General features: G+C 50.6%; 1 protein-coding gene across 2 annotated transcripts in view; it reads left to right on the plus strand.

Annotated features, from left to right (window-relative positions):
* Positions 1-17,954, plus strand: part of ARHGEF2 (Rho/Rac guanine nucleotide exchange factor 2) — a 32,111-nt gene that overhangs the window by 8,137 nt on the left and 6,020 nt on the right. For both annotated transcript variants that reach the window (XM_080915941.1, XM_080915942.1), the window contains 14 exons: positions 5,460-5,604; positions 7,571-7,638; positions 7,886-7,949; positions 8,493-8,622; positions 8,836-8,945; positions 9,031-9,177; positions 9,749-9,999; positions 10,325-10,450; positions 10,903-11,020; positions 11,166-11,414; positions 13,367-13,443; positions 14,244-14,413; positions 15,471-15,538; positions 17,668-17,868. In XM_080915941.1, coding sequence (XP_080772067.1) covers positions 5,460-5,604; positions 7,571-7,638; positions 7,886-7,949; positions 8,493-8,622; positions 8,836-8,945; positions 9,031-9,177; positions 9,749-9,999; positions 10,325-10,450; positions 10,903-11,020; positions 11,166-11,414; positions 13,367-13,443; positions 14,244-14,413; positions 15,471-15,538; positions 17,668-17,868 — 1,924 coding nt within the window. The remainder of the gene's footprint in view (positions 1-5,459; positions 5,605-7,570; positions 7,639-7,885; positions 7,950-8,492; positions 8,623-8,835; positions 8,946-9,030; positions 9,178-9,748; positions 10,000-10,324; positions 10,451-10,902; positions 11,021-11,165; positions 11,415-13,366; positions 13,444-14,243; positions 14,414-15,470; positions 15,539-17,667; positions 17,869-17,954) is intronic.

A 17,954-nucleotide genomic window follows, 5' to 3' on the forward strand; every position in this document is an offset into this window, starting at 1 on the left:
GGCTGGGGGAGCCCTGGAGGGAAAGAAGAATCCAGATAGTTGGGGAGACTGGACGAGTTGGATCCTCTAGGAAGCTGACGATTGGAGGCCATCCGACAAGATCCTAGAGGTCGTGGGTGTTGAGGAAAGCACTGAGTGGGGAGAAAGAAGCAAAGCTGGGCATAGGGACCTTAGACTTAAAGAGGTCATCTAGGGACTGAAAGATGTTTGAGGAGCACCTAAGAACACCCAGGGGCACCAGAGTAGATGAAGAAGGGTCTGGTCTGTAGTGCTGGAACTGTGACCTTCAATCGGGGAAGGCATGGATCAAACTGCTTCCCATGTGTGCATGCTTCTTGTTTTGGGGGTGTGTCTCTGTCAGAGATGCTCAGGGGAGCTCTTTGAAAAATTAGTGCTCACCAAGCACAGTGGATATGAAGTAGTTCCCATCTTAAAGTTCAGCCTCTGTGTTGATGTAAGCTCTGAGTGGATCGGTCATGGTTTCTGGAGCTGGTAGAGAAATGGCTGAGAAGTGCTGGCTAGACCCTTCTGGGTTTGTTTGTGTCTCCTTAGGGAGGTGGGGGTAGGGCTGCAGGCAGCCGCTACCCCCTCCCAACTCAGCTGGCCTGCCTTGTGCCAGGAGGGCAGGGAGTCTGGTACAGCTATTGTTCGCCTGTACAAATGCCCGTCTGTCTGCGTTTTTCTTGCCTTCTCCCTCTTGGCCCGACAGGTGTGGCTGGGAGGGGAGCAGGCTGGGGTCCAGGGTAACTGGTCTCAGAGCCTCTATCTAGCTGGATTTTATTGCCTCTGGCTTAAGTACCCTTTTCTGCATCACCAGGATGCTGCCCAATCTCACGACCAGTGGTTTACTATCCTTCATTAAGCAGGGGTTTGCTAAGTGCCTTTGTGTATCCCTGGCGCCTTCTCTTTTGTTTCTGGCTGAGGTTTTAGTGTCTGCATTTGTCTACCTTCCCTTAGCTTCCAGTCTTCCAGATGCTTCCCTGGGGTGGCTGAAGGAGCAGGGCCTCACGCAGACCATCCAAAGTCCTCCTCCTGGATTCCTCAGGAATCTTCTCTCTCTTCGTTCTCCAGGCTCATAGATTTCCCCTTGTGGAATTGAAACCAAGTTTGCAGGCTCTGCACTGCTCAACAACAGCCCTTCCCCTTCACAGCCATCGACCCCTGTGTCTCAGCAGTCCAGGGCGGAGCCACAGGCTTTTAGTCCCAGTGAACGCCTTCAAGAGTCCTTTGGCATTGGAGTCATAAGAAAGAGGTTGAGGCCAGTCTCTCACAATCAGTGGTGACTGTGAAAAGCACACAGTTCTCCCAGAGGCTTTGGTATGGAGAGAGGAAGGCAGTGGGAACGGGGAGAGCCGCTCTGACTCACCCTGAGGAGCCCGGGAAGCCAGAGCCTAGGTTTGCCTTTATATGAATCATTGTTTTCTCTTAACCTAGGGCCCAAGATGGCGAGAGCTTGTCTCTCCACAGTGGCCAAGATTTGGTGTGAGAATGGAAGGTTTTGAGTTGACATTCTGACCTCCAAGGGAAGTCTCAGTCTGAGGGAGTAGGAGTGCTCCAGGAGGAGGGAAAGGAAGGACTGGAAAGGGGAAAGAAGTTTCTATGGTTCTCCTAGGCAGTAAAGGGTGTCCCCAAAGTAGGGGTGCTACTGGAACCCCTATCTTTCCTTCTTTTTGTACCTCCCGTTTCCCAGCACACACTGGGCGTCTGCTGTACATGAATGAGGCCTTTGGGTCTCGGGATGAAAGTTGGCCTTGAACTCCTGAGTCTTCTGCCTCCCCCTCCCCCCACCCCCTTCCCCGCCAGTGCTGGAACTACAGGACTATGTCTGTTCAGTTTGATATCCAATAAGCCCCACATGTAACATCAGCCTGGGTAATGTCCGTGAGCAGGGAAGACTTCCGAGATCTGTGAGGAAGACGCAGGAGGACACCCAGAACAGAGCAGGCTCTGAGCCCTGAGGTGGAAGTTTAGACAAGTTTAGACAGGAATGACAGGTGACAGGTCTTTCGTGCCCCTGCGGTACTAGGATTAAACAAAGTGCTTCACGTCTATTAGACCCTGGAACAACATCTCCTGCCCTTTTTAGACATTTTCTTTTAAGAGTGTGTCTTGCTAAGTTACCCAGGTTGGCTTTGAACTGACCACCCTCCCACCTCCTTAGCCTTCCCAGTGTCTGGGCCTCCTGTTGTGCACACCACCCCTAGCTATGAATACTCCTTTCCTGGACATACTGAGGCACAGAAGGGACGAACACTGTTCTGCTTGCTGTGTGTAAATGGGGGACAGTGAATCAACCCAGCTCACACACCCCCAGCCCCCCCACTCTCCCAGTAAGCAGTTCCCATGTCATTCCATTGTCCACAGCTTGAGCCCCGGGGCAGGCTCAGTACAGCCATCCCTGGGACAATAGTGCTAGGCCGCGCCAGGGTTGCCCGCTGCTGGCCAGTGCCGGGCTGGGATGTGCTGTTGCTGCTGTGGCTGCTGCCCTCTGCTTGCCCACCTAGAGCAGGGGTCACTTGGAGAGAGGGTGAGTGTTGTTGGAGGAAGGCAAGGACCAGAGCACCTTGGGCCTGTACAGGCAGGGATGCAAGGAGGTGAAGGGCTATCAGAGCCCTCTCTGGCCCCGGTCCCTCGCTCACCCCCAGCAGAGTTGTCCAGGCAAATAATCCAGAGAGCTGTGGTAAGGACCTATCCCGGCTTTAGAATGTGTCTGTAAGCACGCTGTTTCTGGAGTGGTCCTTATCAGGCGAGTTGTTCTGGTGACTGCTGTTCTCCTTTTACTTGCTTGTTTGTTTTTTAATTAAACTGTCATAAATATTCATACTCTAGATTGGTGTCCTAGAGAAGCGTGGGAGGGCAGAGAGAGAGAGAAAGAGAGAGAGAGAGAGCATATGGCAAGGGATAGTTAGGCTTGGCCTTTGAAGTCCGAGAAGGTGAATCTGAGGTGAACTTTGATCTAGAAACAATTAAAGAGCTGTACTTCCCCACAAGACAGCCAGACGGACTGCAGAGCAATGGGAGACTTTTCTAGGGATTCAGGTAGGTAGGAGCCATTAGAGCAGAGGATGCTCAAGTGTAACCCATATTAGAGTCCGCTAAGGAGGAGCCTCTCTTAGCAGAGGAGGAGTCAGCCACAGGGACAGGGTGGACCATCCATTTGAGAAGTAGATGCAGGGCTAAGAGAAAGAGTGTAAGGCATGAAGGAAGACTGTCTGTGCCAAGAGCAGGCAGGGGACAGGAGAGAGGACCAAGATAAGGAGAGAAGAGAGCAGGCGGAATAAAGACACTGGCCCTGACCTGTGGGTGCATGCTTGCAAGTTCTGTACTTTGGTGGTTGAGGCAAGAGGATTACCTTTAGTTCAAGGCTAGACAGGGCTATATAGTGAGATCCTCAAAACAAAATACAACAAAACAAAAAAATTACCAACCCCCTACAGTACAGTAGGGGAGAAAGGAAAAACGCATTGTTGAGGCAAGAAGGGGTGGGGAGGGGCATGGGACATGATCTCTGTCTAGACCACTGGGCACCATCATCCTCGGGCTACCCAGGGCCCAGGACTCTGGGTCCATTGCTTTTGGGTCATTCAAGGCCCCGTGCACTTTTGGGTCACCCAAGGCCCAGGGCACTGTGGTCTGTTGCTTTTGGGCCACCCCAAGGCCCAGGGCACTGTGGTCTGTTGCTCTCTGGCCCCAGGACTGTTGACTCGGCATCTCTAAGCTTCCCTTTTCTCCCCCTCCCCCTCTGACTGCCAGTGTGGTTAGTGGCGTAGGCAGAACTGCTCATCCAAGCCAAGGATAAACATTTTTCACTGAATTATGTTTTTCACTGAACTTTCTGTCCTAGGGTCCTAGCCAGTGTCCTCAACTTGGGGCTCCTACTCTCAGCCTTAGCCACCTGCATGGTGTCCTTGTCCCCTAACATCTTTTTTCTTTTCTTTCTTTCTTTGAGACAAGGTAACCCTGGCTGTTCTGGAACTCACCATGTAGACCAGGCTCTTTCTGAAGTCTGAGATCCACCAGACTCTGCCTTCCAAATGCTAGGTTTAAAGTCGAGCTTCACTTCTGCCTGGCTTGTCCTCTAAAATCTTTAATTAATTAGTTAACTAATTACTTTAGATACAGGGTCTCACTGTGAAACTTTGACTGGCTTGGAATTTGCTTAGGTAGGCGAGAAGGTGACCTCAGACTCGGGATCTGCTTACCTCACCTCCCGAGGGCTATACTGAAGCCATGCCCCACTGTACCAGTTATCCTGCCCTTTCTAATGTACTGGGTTCGTGCCATGGTTTGGATGTAGGTGGCAGTTCCATCTTGCCTCGTGGGGGCTGGGGATTGACCTGGGATCATCGGGTGCCTTTGCTTTTCTTGGTCGTGGTGGTGTTTTGAGATAGAGCCTCACACCATTATATAGTCAAGGATACCCTTGGACTTCTAAGCTTTCTGCCTTTTCTTCGGTACCGTTTGTGTATGAGTGTGTGCACGTGCACATTGTTGTGAACTCGTTGTTGTTTGAGACAGTTGTTCTGTCTCCCATGCTTGTTTGCTGCAATTATCCCGTCTTAGTCTCCCAAGTGCAGGAGTTAGCAGGCCTCCGCTACCACAGCCAACGTGGACTTTTCGCCTTTTCTGGCTCTTGGAGTTTGGGGAGGAACAGAAAAGAACTCAAGGACTCTTACAGAAGCTAGAGGAAGTAAGGGAAAGCAAACACCTCAGGGGGCAAGAAGGTACTCAATCCCAGCTTCGTGATCAAGGGCATTCTTGAGTACCTGAGCCCCACCCCCTACACACACACACACACACACACACACTGCTAGCTAGGGATCTTTCAGGTTTTGACTGTAAGTAGAAGCGTTAGAGGTTTGAGGTTGATGACCTCAACACCTCTGAGTTGATGGTGTCTAGAAAGCCATTCTACCCCCACCCCCACACCCCCAGCCAATATAATAAGGGGATCTCCTGCTTTGCCATCTCTGCTCCCCCATGACTGCTTAGAAGACAGCAGCTCCAACACCCGTTGTCATGGTTATGAGAGGAGCTAACTCCCATAGATTGGAAAGGGCTGGTGAGCTGGCACCCTCTCTCTCTCTCTGCGCATCTTCCCCCGGCACAGAGAAAGCGCACAGCAGCCCGGGGGCGAGCAGAGCTAAGGCTGGAAGGTGGAGTGAGGACGCAGAGCTCTAGGGCTAGGGAGATGAGTGGTAACAGGAGGCAGCCCAGTCGCCGGGGTCAGGTAGGTCAAAGGCCTAAGCAGCCTTTGGGACTGACTACCCAGGGTCTGGTCGTGCCTGGACAGCTGTCTCAGACACCATGCATAGCAGGTTATACTTTAGCAATTGGTGTTGCTCCAGCCTCTCTCTAGGCAGGCATTTCTCCCAAGCCTCTGCTTTCAGCCTGTTTCTCTGGACGCCAGGAACCTGGGTGTTTTCTAGCCTCACTTCTGTCTCTCAACCTCTCCACAGACCCGGGAAAAGGAGAAGATGAAGGAAGCTAAAGATGCCCGCTATACCAACGGCCACCTCTTCACCACCATCTCTGTCTCCGGCATGACTATGTGCTATGCCTGTAACAAGAGCATCACGGCCAAGGAAGCCCTCATATGTCCCAGTAAGTTTTTGGTCCCAAAGGTCACCTAGACTCAGTTACCATCAACCCTAGTTCTTCCGTCTGCCCTTGCCACCCTGTATCCTTAAAGGGACTCTATTTTCTGGACCCCAGCTGGGCTCAAGTTTCTGTGCTTAGGGGCTTGGTCTCCTGCTGTCCTTCCCCAGCTGAGTGGTGGCTATCGGAATTCGGCCTAAGCTGGCTGATCTCGTGGGTGTGGGGTGACAGAGACTGTTGTTGCCCTCCGTGCAGCTGTTACTTGGATGTCCCCCTCGCTCCCTGAACAGCTGCTGACGGTTCGGAGAGTGAACACGGATGTGTGTTATGAACCAGGGTTGGGAAAGGAGCTAGGGAACGGAGGGAAACTGCCAGGCTTGCAGCTGCCTCTGCCCATCTCCCTGGACACTTCAGACAATCCCTTGCCCCTGCCTTTCTGCTGCATGAGTGGAACAGAAGTCTGCTGATTCAAGGACAAGCTGGGGTGATCTGTCTCTTTATCCCTGATAAAGAAATTCAGCAGAGAACCTGTGTGAGGGAGGGAAGGACTCAAAACTCCCAATCTGAGCTCACAGGTCTAACCTTTTTCCTGTTCCCAGAGTGGCCCTTTATTCAAGGAGCATAGAGGAATTCCTACCTCCCTAGGATACCAGTGCAGAGGGCTCCAGCTCCACCCTCCCTACCCCCACCCCCATGCTTTTCTCTGAGTAGAAAAGAGTGTTGTAGCTTGATGCTGACCAGCACACCTCCACTCTAGCCTGCTAATCCCTTTGGGATGTTGCAAAGGAACCCCAGGAAGAGCCAGTGAGGCCTGCTCCCCTACTTCTTTACCACTTGATTTAGAGCTAAAAGGATGAGGTGGTAACCCCGATCTAGGTCCCTCTAGAGACCTGGCAAAATACTCCATCCGGAAGCTTGTTGCCAGGGGAACTGGGGAGGTGGGTAGCACTATTTTGAGAGCAGGTGGAAAGCGGAGGCTTGATCCAGAGACACTAGGTGTTGGGGGTAGGAGAAGGGAGCTCCAGGGGGTGGGCACTGCCACAGCCCAGCCTCCCTGGGCCCCTTCTGCCCCACCCTGTGTGCCTTGTATTTGTGGAAGTGAGCCTGGTGTTGGGCATTGTCTGCCTGAGTTAGCAGAGTTTCCTGTGGTGTTTGGGGGCGGCAGCTGGTGGGGGGGGGGGTGCTTTTGAGCTGAGGGCATGTCAGGAAGGGAACAGCCATGGTCCTGAGTCCAGGCTCAGCTACTCCTTTTGCCTTTGCTACTTCATGGAGAGGTGGGGTGGGGGATGGGGGAAGAAACAGATGGAGTGTGGGAGCTGTAGTTTGCCTTACTGGGGAACAGAACTTCCCAGGCCTACACGGGAGAAGGCCCCCAGAATGGAGTTAATGCAGAAGGTTGCCAAGATGGAAGAGGGAAGGGCCACTGGTCCAGACTTGGAAGCAATAAGCAGAAGCCGTTGGCACATGTGTGGAAGAGTGTGGCTTCTGAATCTGAGCACATCTGAGTTTGATTGCTAGTTCTCCACCATCTGGGTGACCTATGTTAGCAACCTTCAGACCAGATTCTTCATCTGTGAAAAGAGTATTTTCGAGTGATGTGAGCTTTCCTCGGGGACCAAGGCGTGTTCTGGCTGTCTCTCTCATCTTCTGGTCTTGGGGGTCCCCATGGTCACCGGCAGTGCCATCTTCTTTGTGCTTTCTGCTCTTCCCAAACAGCAGACACCCTTCTTCCCACTAGTGCTCCAGGCTGTTGGGTTGCCCAGCCCTCTGGATCGTCCACACCAGACCCTTCTCGCTCCCATTCCGGCTTGAAGGAGGAGGGGAGTGGGAGAAGGCTTGGCATGAGATAATGACCAACAACTCTGGGAAGCTGGGAGAGTGCCTGCAGATTGTATGGCCTGGGAAGTTGGGTGTTCACATGTGGGTGTGCCACCCCAGCCCTCCCTTCACCCTCTCTACCCCACCCTTCCAGCATGTAACGTGACCATCCACAACCGCTGTAAAGACACCCTGGCCAACTGTACCAAGGTCAAGCAGAAGGTGAGATGGCAGGGAGGGCAGTGCCATACTCATTCCCTGTCCTATGTCCCTCTCCTTGCCATGGTGCATCCCAGACCCTCGGCCTATGCCCTGCCACACTACTTTACCCATCCTGATGCCCTTTTCTGAGGAGTCAGCTTTCTCCCAGGAGGGCAGCCGCCAGATCCTGGCTTGTCCTGGGTGTGTGGCAGGGTAGTCTTTGGGTGACAGCTGTTTTTGGTGTGTCTCTTTGCTCTGTGTCTCACAGCAACAGAAAGCTGCACTGCTGAGGAACAACACTGCCCTGCAGTCCGTTTCTCTACGAAGTAAGAGTGAGTAATAGGGAAGTCATAGGGCCACTAAGCTTCTGAGCCCAGGGCTCTGCTGCCCCCCTGAGGTCATACCCAGACATACAGCTCCTTTTAAATGGCAGTGGGTGGGCGTGGCCTAAGGGATGGTCCTTATTCTTGGGTTTAGTATCTAGACTGGGTAGTCCAAACAAGGATGGCTGGTTACTTGAGCCTTGCCACATCCTGTTATGACAGCCATTTATCTACACTTCGTTTGGGGATTGACTGTCAACTGTCAGTTCAGAAAAGGCACAGTGCCCAGGTTTGGATCACTGAAGACAGGTCTTTATTTCTGGCCTTCGGTTTGCTTATAGGCTTGTCTGGGGTGGAATGACAGATAAGAACAGGCTCTTAATTCATGATGGAGGCTTACACAGTGGCATTATCTTGATGAGTTTTGCCAATTTTCTTTGACTCTAAGGAGCTGAGGATAGGCCTGACAGTTCACCTTGGTGCCACTTGAGGAACCTGGGAGAGCAAAGGGCCAAGGAATTGTTTTCTCCTGATTGGCCTTCTTCCTTACAGCAACCACCAGAGAGCGGCCAACATCCGCCATCTACCCTTCTGATAGCTTCCGGCAGTCCCTCCTGGGTTCTCGTCGTGGTCTCTCCTCCTTGTCTTTGGCCAAAAGTGTTTCCACTACCAACATTGCTGGGTGAGCTTCTGTTTGGGGAAGAGGGGACCTGACAGGAGAGAGCACAAAGCCCATGAGAGCGCTGTTCCTCTCCCCGAGTTCAGAACTGGAGGCGGGTACGAGATAAGTCCAAGCACAGAGTAGCTATCCCTAGGAGCCCAACCTTGGGTCCCAGCCTGGGAAGGGACCTCCTGCCCGAGTTGAGGTGATGCAGATGGCCTCCACTTCCTTCAGACATTTCAATGATGAGTCTCCTCTGGGGCTGCGTCAGATCCTCTCCCAGTCCACAGACTCCCTCAACATGCGGAACCGAACCCTGTCCGTGGAATCCCTTATTGATGAAGGTGAGCAGACCTGGCGAGACCGTGGTGTGCGAAGCCTGGGGCGGGGAGGGCCGGGCTCTGAGGCGCCATCTGCACTGATGCGCAGGTGTCGAAGTGTTCTACAACGAGCTGATGAGCGACTTTGAGATGGACGAGAAGGACTTCGAGGCGGATTCCTGGAGTCTTGCCGTGGACAGCAGCTTCCTACAGCAACATAAAAAGGAGGTGATGAAGAAACAAGATGTCATCTACGGTACGCCAAGGGCACTTTGGTCCCCTGCCCCTTTCTTTTTAACCAGGCCCTGCTGACCTGTGTCTTACCCCTGCCACCTACCGACCATCCTTGGCCTCCATGACCCCAGCTGGCACCAGCTTGTCCCTGTACACCTACTTCTTACTGCCCCTTGGGATTTTTTTTTTTTTTTTTTTTTTTTCTTTTCTATTTAAGAGATAAGAGTCTCACCATGTAGGCCAGGCTGGTCTCAAACTCTCCATCCTCCTGCCTCAGACTCTGTAGTTCTGAGACTATGAGTACATACTCTGCACCCAGCCTGAGGCCTCACTTATGTTTTTTCTTCAACTCAGTCCTCAGTCTTTATGCTGCCTCCCCTCCCCCCAACACCGTGCCAGTAACTGGGAAATCTACACCCCTAACACACGGGACTCTTGCCCTAAAATAGCCTACTGCTTGAAATGACAAGGAAGTTTGGTCAGAGATGACAGGGGCGCAGTGTTAACTTGGAAGAGATCCATGTAGGGCCCCCATGAGTCTCTTGTGCCTGAGGTAGAGTAGAAAGAGGGACAAATGTCCCCTTGTCTCACAGAGTTGATCCAGACAGAGCTGCACCATGTGAGAACCTTGAAGATCATGACCCGCCTCTTTCGCACTGGGATGCTGGAAGAGTTGCAGCTGGAGCCAGAAGTGGTCCAGGGACTGTTCCCCTGCGTGGATGAGCTTAGTGACATTCACACACGTTTCCTTAGTCAGCTTTTGGAACGGCGGCGCCAGGCCCTGTGTCCGGGCAGCACCCGGAACTTTGTCATCCATCGTTTGGGTGACTTGCTCATCAGCCAGGTAGGAAAAGACACACGTGAGCCTGTTCATGAATGCACACTACCATGGGGCAGTCGGGAGAGACAATTCTGGGAGTTGGTCCTTTCCCATCATGTGAGTCCCAGGATTTGAGTTCAGGTTGTCAGGCACGGCAGCAAGTGCTTCTACTTGCTGAGCCATCTTGCTGGCCAAGGAGTAAACAATTCTTACCTCCAACCAAACTCTGGTGGCCAGAAGGGAAGCCAAGCAGGGGACAACTAGAGAGGAGGAAGCTAACAGAAGGCCAGAGGTGTGCTGAGGGCTAAGGTAGCAAGTGCTGACCTAGTCTTGCTCTCCTAACTTCCAGTTCTCAGGTTCCAATGCTGAGCAGATGCGCAAGACCTACTCAGAGTTCTGCAGCCGCCACACCAAGGCCTTAAAGCTCTATAAGGAGCTGTATGCTCGAGACAAACGTTTCCAACAGTTCATCCGGGTGAGCAGGCATCTCCAAGCCTTCTCATGGCTCAACCCCAAACTCTTCCATCCCCAGGGTAGCAGCAGATGGGAGCTGTGTGCTCATAGACGGCAGCCCCTAAACACCCTTGTGGACTGTGCCCCTAGATCTTTCGTTTGTTGAGACATGGTTTCTCTGTGCTGCCCTGACTGTCGTGTAACTCACTGTATAGATGTGGCTGGTCTAAAAACAGATCTACCTGCCTTCCTGTACTGCTATTACCCCCCACCCCCCACTGGGCAAGAGGATGTTGGTCTATAGTTTTTGTGCCATTATTGGTTTGCTCGTCACCACAGACCTGTGACATTCTCTCATTCATTTCCCAGAAGTTGTCTGCCTAAGCCAACATGGGGCGGATGCCAGGGTGGGCCAGCCTCAGAGCCTGGGCTCCAATCTTTCGGTCCCCTTAGTCTTTTCATATTCCCTTACAGAAAATGACCCGCTCGGCTGTGCTGAAGCGGCATGGGGTTCAGGAGTGCATTCTCCTGGTGACTCAGCGGATTACCAAATACCCAGTGCTCATCAACCGGATCCTGCAGAATTCCCATGGTGAGGAAGAGCATGGGGGTGGGGCCTGCCTGGGGACATCCAGGGGACGAGGCAGGGCTGGTGTGGAGCTGTGGACAATCTCAGATAGGATTGGGTCGGGATGAGGCTGGCTGAACTCTCTCTCATGCTGGACGTCTGGTACTAGGGATTGAAGAGGAGTACCAAGACTTGACAGCAGCCCTAGGGTTAGTGAAGGAGTTGTTGTCCAATGTGGACCAGGATGTGCACGAGCTGGAGAAAGAGGCCCGCCTGCAGGAGATTTACAACCGAATGGATCCTCGGGCTCAGACCCCTGTGCCTGGCAAGGGACCCTTCGGCCGAGATGAACTTTTGCGGAGAAAACTTATCCACGATGGCTGCCTTCTCTGGAAGACAGCCACAGGCCGCTTTAAAGGTCAGTGGTCTTCCTCTGTATGAGTTGCCGTCACCCTTAGGGACTGGTTTTTGCAGCCTTTCACCAAGGGTGAGAGTCAGAGGGAAACCTATTGCTGCAGAGGTGCAACCTCCAGCCAGAATCCCAGCAGAAGTGCGTCTGGGAGACCCAGAGTGAGAATTGGACACTGGGAAGGACCGAGAAGCAGGAGAAAAGAGATCGGGCTACAGGGCTGTGTTGGGGTGGGGGTCAGGGTGCACCATCCAGGCTTGCCTTTTAGAATTTATCTAAAGTTAAGTTCTTGCCTCTATATCTGGACAAGAAAACAGTACCTCTAAACCTTGGTTTTAGAGGTCAAGGATGGGGGATGCCTGAAGCCAAAGCCCAGACAGAATTATATGTATGCTGTGAAATTCCTAACCCTAGGGCCTGAGTCCTGTCAGTCCTTACTAGGCTCTCCTCCATCCCTCTCCTTCCCATCCCTCCTACGCAGCAGCTAAGAATATAAAGCATTGAGTGGTAAAAATAGCAGGGCTGGAGAGCTCTGTTTCTGAGCGATTAGCGAAAGCCCTCCCCTTCTGTGTCCACGGTTTAGTAAAAAATCCCCACAGGCAAAGGGTGACTGTGTTCTTGACTATAGCATTCAGGTCTTAAAGAATTGGTCTTTGGTTCCTCCCTTCCTCTGAGTACTGGAGCCTTGACAGTCTGAAAGCCCGGAGGGTGGGGCAAGAGAAAGAACCTGAAGCAGGGCCTGCTGGGACTGGAGGAGATGAGATTAGTCAAAGGTCATGGGTGAGGGGCGGTGGCCTGCAGTCTGCTCTCCTGGGAGGAAACTTTGTCTCTCTTTTGCAACAAGAGACAGGAGCATGTCAGTGTATTAGAATTCCTGAAAGGGCACTGCATCATTCAGATGCCAGACACAGAACTTAAAGGCGAAGAGCACAACCTCAGAAAAGTCTTGGGGCAGGAGAGATGGCTCAGTGGTTAAGAGCACTGACTGCTCTTCCAGAGGTCCTGAGTTCAAATCCCAGCAACCACATGGTGGCTCACAACCATCTGTAATGGGATCTGATGCCCTCTTCTGGTGTGTCTGAAGACTGCAAGCGACAGGACAGTGTACTCATACATATAACAAGTAAATCTAGAAAGAAAAAAAACCTAAAAAAGAAAAAAGAAAGATCTTGGATCAAGCAAGTCCTGCTTGTACTTGCTTGTAGCTCGCTTGAACCTATATGTTAATGTGTAAGTGTTGATGTAACAGCAGCTGGTTTACAGAGCTTCTAGAACAAGCATGGCTGCTCTGGGGGGTGCGGCTGAGGACCCTAGGTTAGGAAGTACGGGTCGGGCTGGAGAGGCGACTCAGTGGTTAGGAGCACTTGCTGTTTTTGCAGAGGGTTGTGTTCAGTTTTCAGCACCCACATGGCCTCTTACAATTTACAACTGTGTAACTCCAGTTCCAGGGGATCCAGCGCCCTCATCCAGCAATTGTGGGGATTACATGCCACAGGCAGAAACACTTAGACATACAACATAAACTTCAAAGACTTCAAAATTGGGGATTTAGGTTTTTTCTTTTTGTTATTGTTGGTTTTTCTCTCTTTTTTTTCTTTTTCTTTTCTTTTTTTACTTATTCTTTTTGACAATACCTTGCTATGTAGACCCTGGCAGGCCTAGAATTGATTTGCAAAGCAGGCTGACAAACTTTTAGATATCTGCACACCTTTACCTCACGACTGCTGGGACCACCACACCTGACTAAAACTGGCTGGTTTAAAAAAAAAAAAAAATCTGAACCAGTTGAGGCAAGAGTTCCTTTGTGTTTCTTGCTGGCCCTAGATAGGGCAGTGAGGGTGACACAGAGAAACCTTGCCTGGAAATATTGAACAGAGAAAGAGAGAGAGTCCTTGAAGAGGGGCAAACAGTTGCTTTGAGCCTTTAGTGCTGACCGTTTCCATTTTTTGTGTCTTGGCCAGATGTCCTGTTACTACTGATGACAGATGTGCTGGTGTTTCTCCAGGAAAAGGACCAGAAATACATCTTCACGTCCCTGGTGAGCCTTCTGTCCTCTTACCCATTGTTTTTCTTACCAAGAAAGTCTTGCTGGGTCCAATACCTATTATAGCTATTAATTCTACATAATAGCAAGTAAGGTAGCTATCAGGTGTCATTCCTGGGCACAGGCACATGTCCCCTGTCAGGAGGGCTGAGCTTAGCACCATGGTGTGGATGGTGATGATAAAGCTTAGCGGCTGGCGGTTCATGCCTGTAACGTCAGCTATTGGGAGTTAGCGACAGGTGGATCAGGAGTGCAGGGCCATCCTGAACCGCATAGTGAGTTCAAGTCCAGCCTAGACTACATGAGACCACACATTTAAAGAATAAGTACATTTACCATTGGAATGACGGTGCACACCTTTAATCCCAACAGTTGGGAGGCAGAGGTAGGTAATCTCTGAGTCCAAGCCAGTCAGGGGTCAGTGAGACCTTGTCTCAAAAGTAGCAACAACCACCAAAGTAAAGCAGGCGCAAGCTTCTAGTTCCAGTACTGAGAAAACAGAGGCCCATGGGTTACAACTTTAAGGCTGTTTTGGGTTACATAGTAAGCTCAGCACCACTTTAGGTTACATGGTGAGACCGGGAGAGGGGTGGGGAATGGGAAGGGGGAAGGAAAGGGAGAAAGAGTGGATGTATCAAGGGAGTCACATGCACATCTAAATTGTCCTGGCTGGTACTAATGCTTGAGCTCTTGCATATTAAGCACCAGCTTCAATCCTTTTGGTACTCTAGAACTGAAAACCCAGACATTAAGGGTTAGGATTCCTTGGCTTAATTCTTCCTTTTCCCTGACAGGACAAGCCCTCAGTGGTATCCTTGCAGAATCTCATCGTAAGAGACATTGCCAACCAGGCGAAAGGGATGTTTCTGATTAGCTCTGGCCCGCCGGAAATGTATGAAGTGCACGCGGCATCTCGAGATGACCGTACCACCTGGATCCGAGTCATCCAGCAAAGTGTGCGCCTGTGAGTGTGTGCCTGAGGGTGCCTTGGCTTCGGATCCTGGGTGGAATACTTCCCGGGGAACTGAACTCCTCATGAGGGGTCGGGGCAGAAGCTGGGAACAGATAAGATGAGTCAAAATAGAAAACTCACAGGAAAAGCTCTAATTTCTATCCCAGCTACTACTCCTCCAAAGCGCTCTGAACTGACAAAGGGTTGTTTGGAGCTCTGAGATGGCGGTGGCAGACTTGCCAGCCAGTGACCCAGTGCCAGCCTTGAATACATCACTGGCAATAGGAAGAAGGCTCTTGTTTGGGCTATGTTACGTTTTACCTCTGTTTTCTGAAAGCGGAAGAATGGGGTGACTAAAGCACTCATGTTAGTGAGCTGAATACGTTCTACCCAAAATGTTGAAAACAGCCTGGTGTGGCCTGAACACCTATAACCCAGGGCCTGGGAAGTGGAGGCAGAAGGATTCAGAGTTAAAAAGCCAACCTTAATGCATAAGGAGTTCAGGACCAGCTTGGGCTGAGGTCCTGTCTTAAAAACTACAACAGGCCCGGCAGTGGGTGGTGCACGCCTTTAATTTCAGCTAATTGGGAGGCAGAGGCAGGTGGCTCTCTTGAGTTCAAAGCCAGCCTGGTCTACGGAGTGAGTTTCAGGATAGTCAGCGCTACAGGAGAAAACCCTGTCTGGAAAACCCAAGCCGAACCTAAACAAAACCCTCCAACACAGTTAGCGTTGTAGCTTGGTTGTTAGAGTGCTTGCCTAGCATTCCGGGCCCCTCCCCCAGTACCACACAGATCAGGGCAGCAACCCACAGAGAATCAGAAGTTGGAAACAGTTATTAGCAAAGAAGTTGACAAGATGGCTCTCCCGACAGAAGGAGCCGAGCTAGAGGTGGATTCAGGCTTTTTATAATGTTCATAAGCCTGAGGGTGAAAGCGAGATGTGGATTAGTGCAAAGAGTGACTAAAGGCACAGTGTGAGAAGAGGGCCCTGTAGCACGTGTGCAAAGGAGAGAAAGTTGATTGATCGCTAGTGTCTTTCACACAAACTCAACCTGCCTGTTTCCCTACAGATGCCCGTCTAGGGAGGACTTCCCTCTCATCGAGACAGAGGACAAGGCGTACCTCCGGAGGATCAAGAGTAAGTTCCCTCCGGGAAATGGGCTGAATTACACCATATCCACGCAAAATGTAATGCTGCGCTCTCTGCTCTCCAAAAGGCTGGCTCAGAAAGGGGCTAAAGAGATGTCTCACAGGTTAAAAGCACTGGCTTCTCCTCTGGAGGGCTCAGGCTTCACTGCTAGCACCTGTTTGGTACTCACAATGGTCTAACTCCAGCTCAGTCGATCTCTTGGCTACCTCAGTGATCAAGCACATGCGTGATGCACATAACTACATGCAGGCAAAACATAGAATAAAATGATCTTGGGAGAAAAAGGAAAGCTTCATGTGGTCTGATAGAGGTCTATCCCAAAATAAATCATTAAATGAACAAAGCCAGGTTTAAAACAATGTGAAGTGTGTACGCTACAGTTTTATAAAGTTAGGGCAAATGTGTGTGTGTGTGTGTGTGTGTGTGTGTGTGTGTGTGTGTATGTGTGTGTGTGTGTAATCCCCACTTGTGGCCTCTGAGAGCACTGCCTGCATATGGTGCACAGAAGGACATGCTATATGTGGGCAAAACACCCATATGATTAAAAATAAAGGTTAACACTGGACTTGGTGTCCCACAGTTTTAATCCCAGTACTTGGGAGGCAGAGGCAGAATGATCTCTGTGAGTTCAAGGATAACACGATCTGCAAATCTAGTTTCAGGAAAGCCAGGGCGGTTACACATAGAGAAACCCTGTCTCGAGAAACAAACAAATTTTTAAAAGGTTAGGGAATTTTAAATAAATTTGTTTTTTAATTAGAACAGGCTGGGGTGGCCCACACTTGTCATCCCAGCATTTGGGATCCACGGTGGTAAGATCAGGCATTCAAGGCTGTTCTCCTTCCTTTTATACTGTGGTGATAAAACCCGTGACCAAAGCCACTCAAAAAAGGAAGGGATTCTTTTGGGCTTATAGTTTCAGAGGGTTAAGGTTCATAATGGTGGGAACAGCAGGTGGCACACATGACCACTGGACCAGCTGAGAAAGTGTGAATCCTTTGAGACTCCAAAACCTGCCCCTAGTGACATACTTCCTTCAGAAAGACTCTACCTCCTAATCCTCCGGAAACAGCCACCCACTAGGTACTAAGTATTCAAATGCCTTATGAAAACATCTCGCTCAAAATATCGCAGAGCTCACATACATGAAATTAAAAAAAAAAAAAAAAAAAAAAAGGTGGGGGGAAGCTGCAGAGATGGCTTAGTAGTTAAGAGCACCGACTGCTCTTCCAGAGGTCCTGAGTTCAAATTCCAGCAACCACATGGTGGCTCACAACCATCTGTAATGGGATCTGATGCCCTCTTCTGGTGTGTCTGAAGACAGCTAGTGTACTCACATATATGAAATAAATAAATCTTAAAAAATAAATACCCCAGAGGATATCCTCAACTATATAAGGAGCTTGAGGGTAGCCTCAGCTATACAAGACTTTGTCACAAAAGCAAAGAAACAAGAGTCCAAAGGCTGAATAGCTGTGTCTAACTCCAAATTACTCTGCTCTCTGAGCAAGCACTCTACAAGTATTCACTTTTTTAAAGAATTACACAGTGTTTGTGTGTGTGTGTGTGTGCGCGCGCGCGGCGCGTGTGTGCACTGTGGTTGCTGGGATTTGAACTCAGAACCTCTGGAAGAGCAGTTGGCGCCCTTAACCACTCAGTCATCTCTCTATTCCTACAAGTATTCTAATTGAAGAAAATGGAGAGGATGAGGTGGCCAATCTGAACCCTTAATCACAGAGTCTTTTAAGATTTACTTACTTTTATTTTACCTTCATTGGTATTTTGCCTGCATGCGTGTTTAAAGGTGCCAGATCCCCTGGAAGTAGAGCTCTATAGTCAATTGTGAGCTGATATTTAGTTGTGGGAATTGAACCCAGGTACCTTGGAAGAACAGCCAGTGCTCTTAACTACTGAGCCAAAACTCCAGCCCCTATTCATAGATTATTATTATTATTTTATAAACAAAAATAATGGTGATTTATACCACACACACAAGATTTTTTTGTTTTTGGGAATGCTCCAAGCCCATAATTAACTCCTGCCCCTCTGCTGCCCTGGGCTACTCTCATAGGCTCTTTGGGTCCTTGGGTTCCCCACTCACCTGTTCCTACCCACAGCGAAACTACAGCAGAAAAACCAGGCACTGGTGGAGCTGCTACAGAAGAACGTTGAGCTGTTTGCTGAGATGGTCCATTTCCAGGCCTTAAAAGCTGGTTTTGTTGGAATGCCCCCGCCTGCCCTGCCCAGGGGCCTTTTCCGTCTGGAGTCCTTTGAATCCCTTCGAGGCGAGCGTCTGCTAAAAGATGCCCTCCGTGAAGGTGAGGGCCCCTGATGGGTTTTGGCTGTTCGCTATACACACAACCCATGAAGGGTTTGGGAAGGAAAGGGGACGAGATCTGAGTGT

The sequence above is a fragment of the Micromys minutus genome (genome assembly GCF_963924665.1).
Source record: "Micromys minutus genome assembly, chromosome: 4".
Classification (NCBI taxonomy): domain Eukaryota; kingdom Metazoa; phylum Chordata; class Mammalia; order Rodentia; family Muridae; genus Micromys; species Micromys minutus.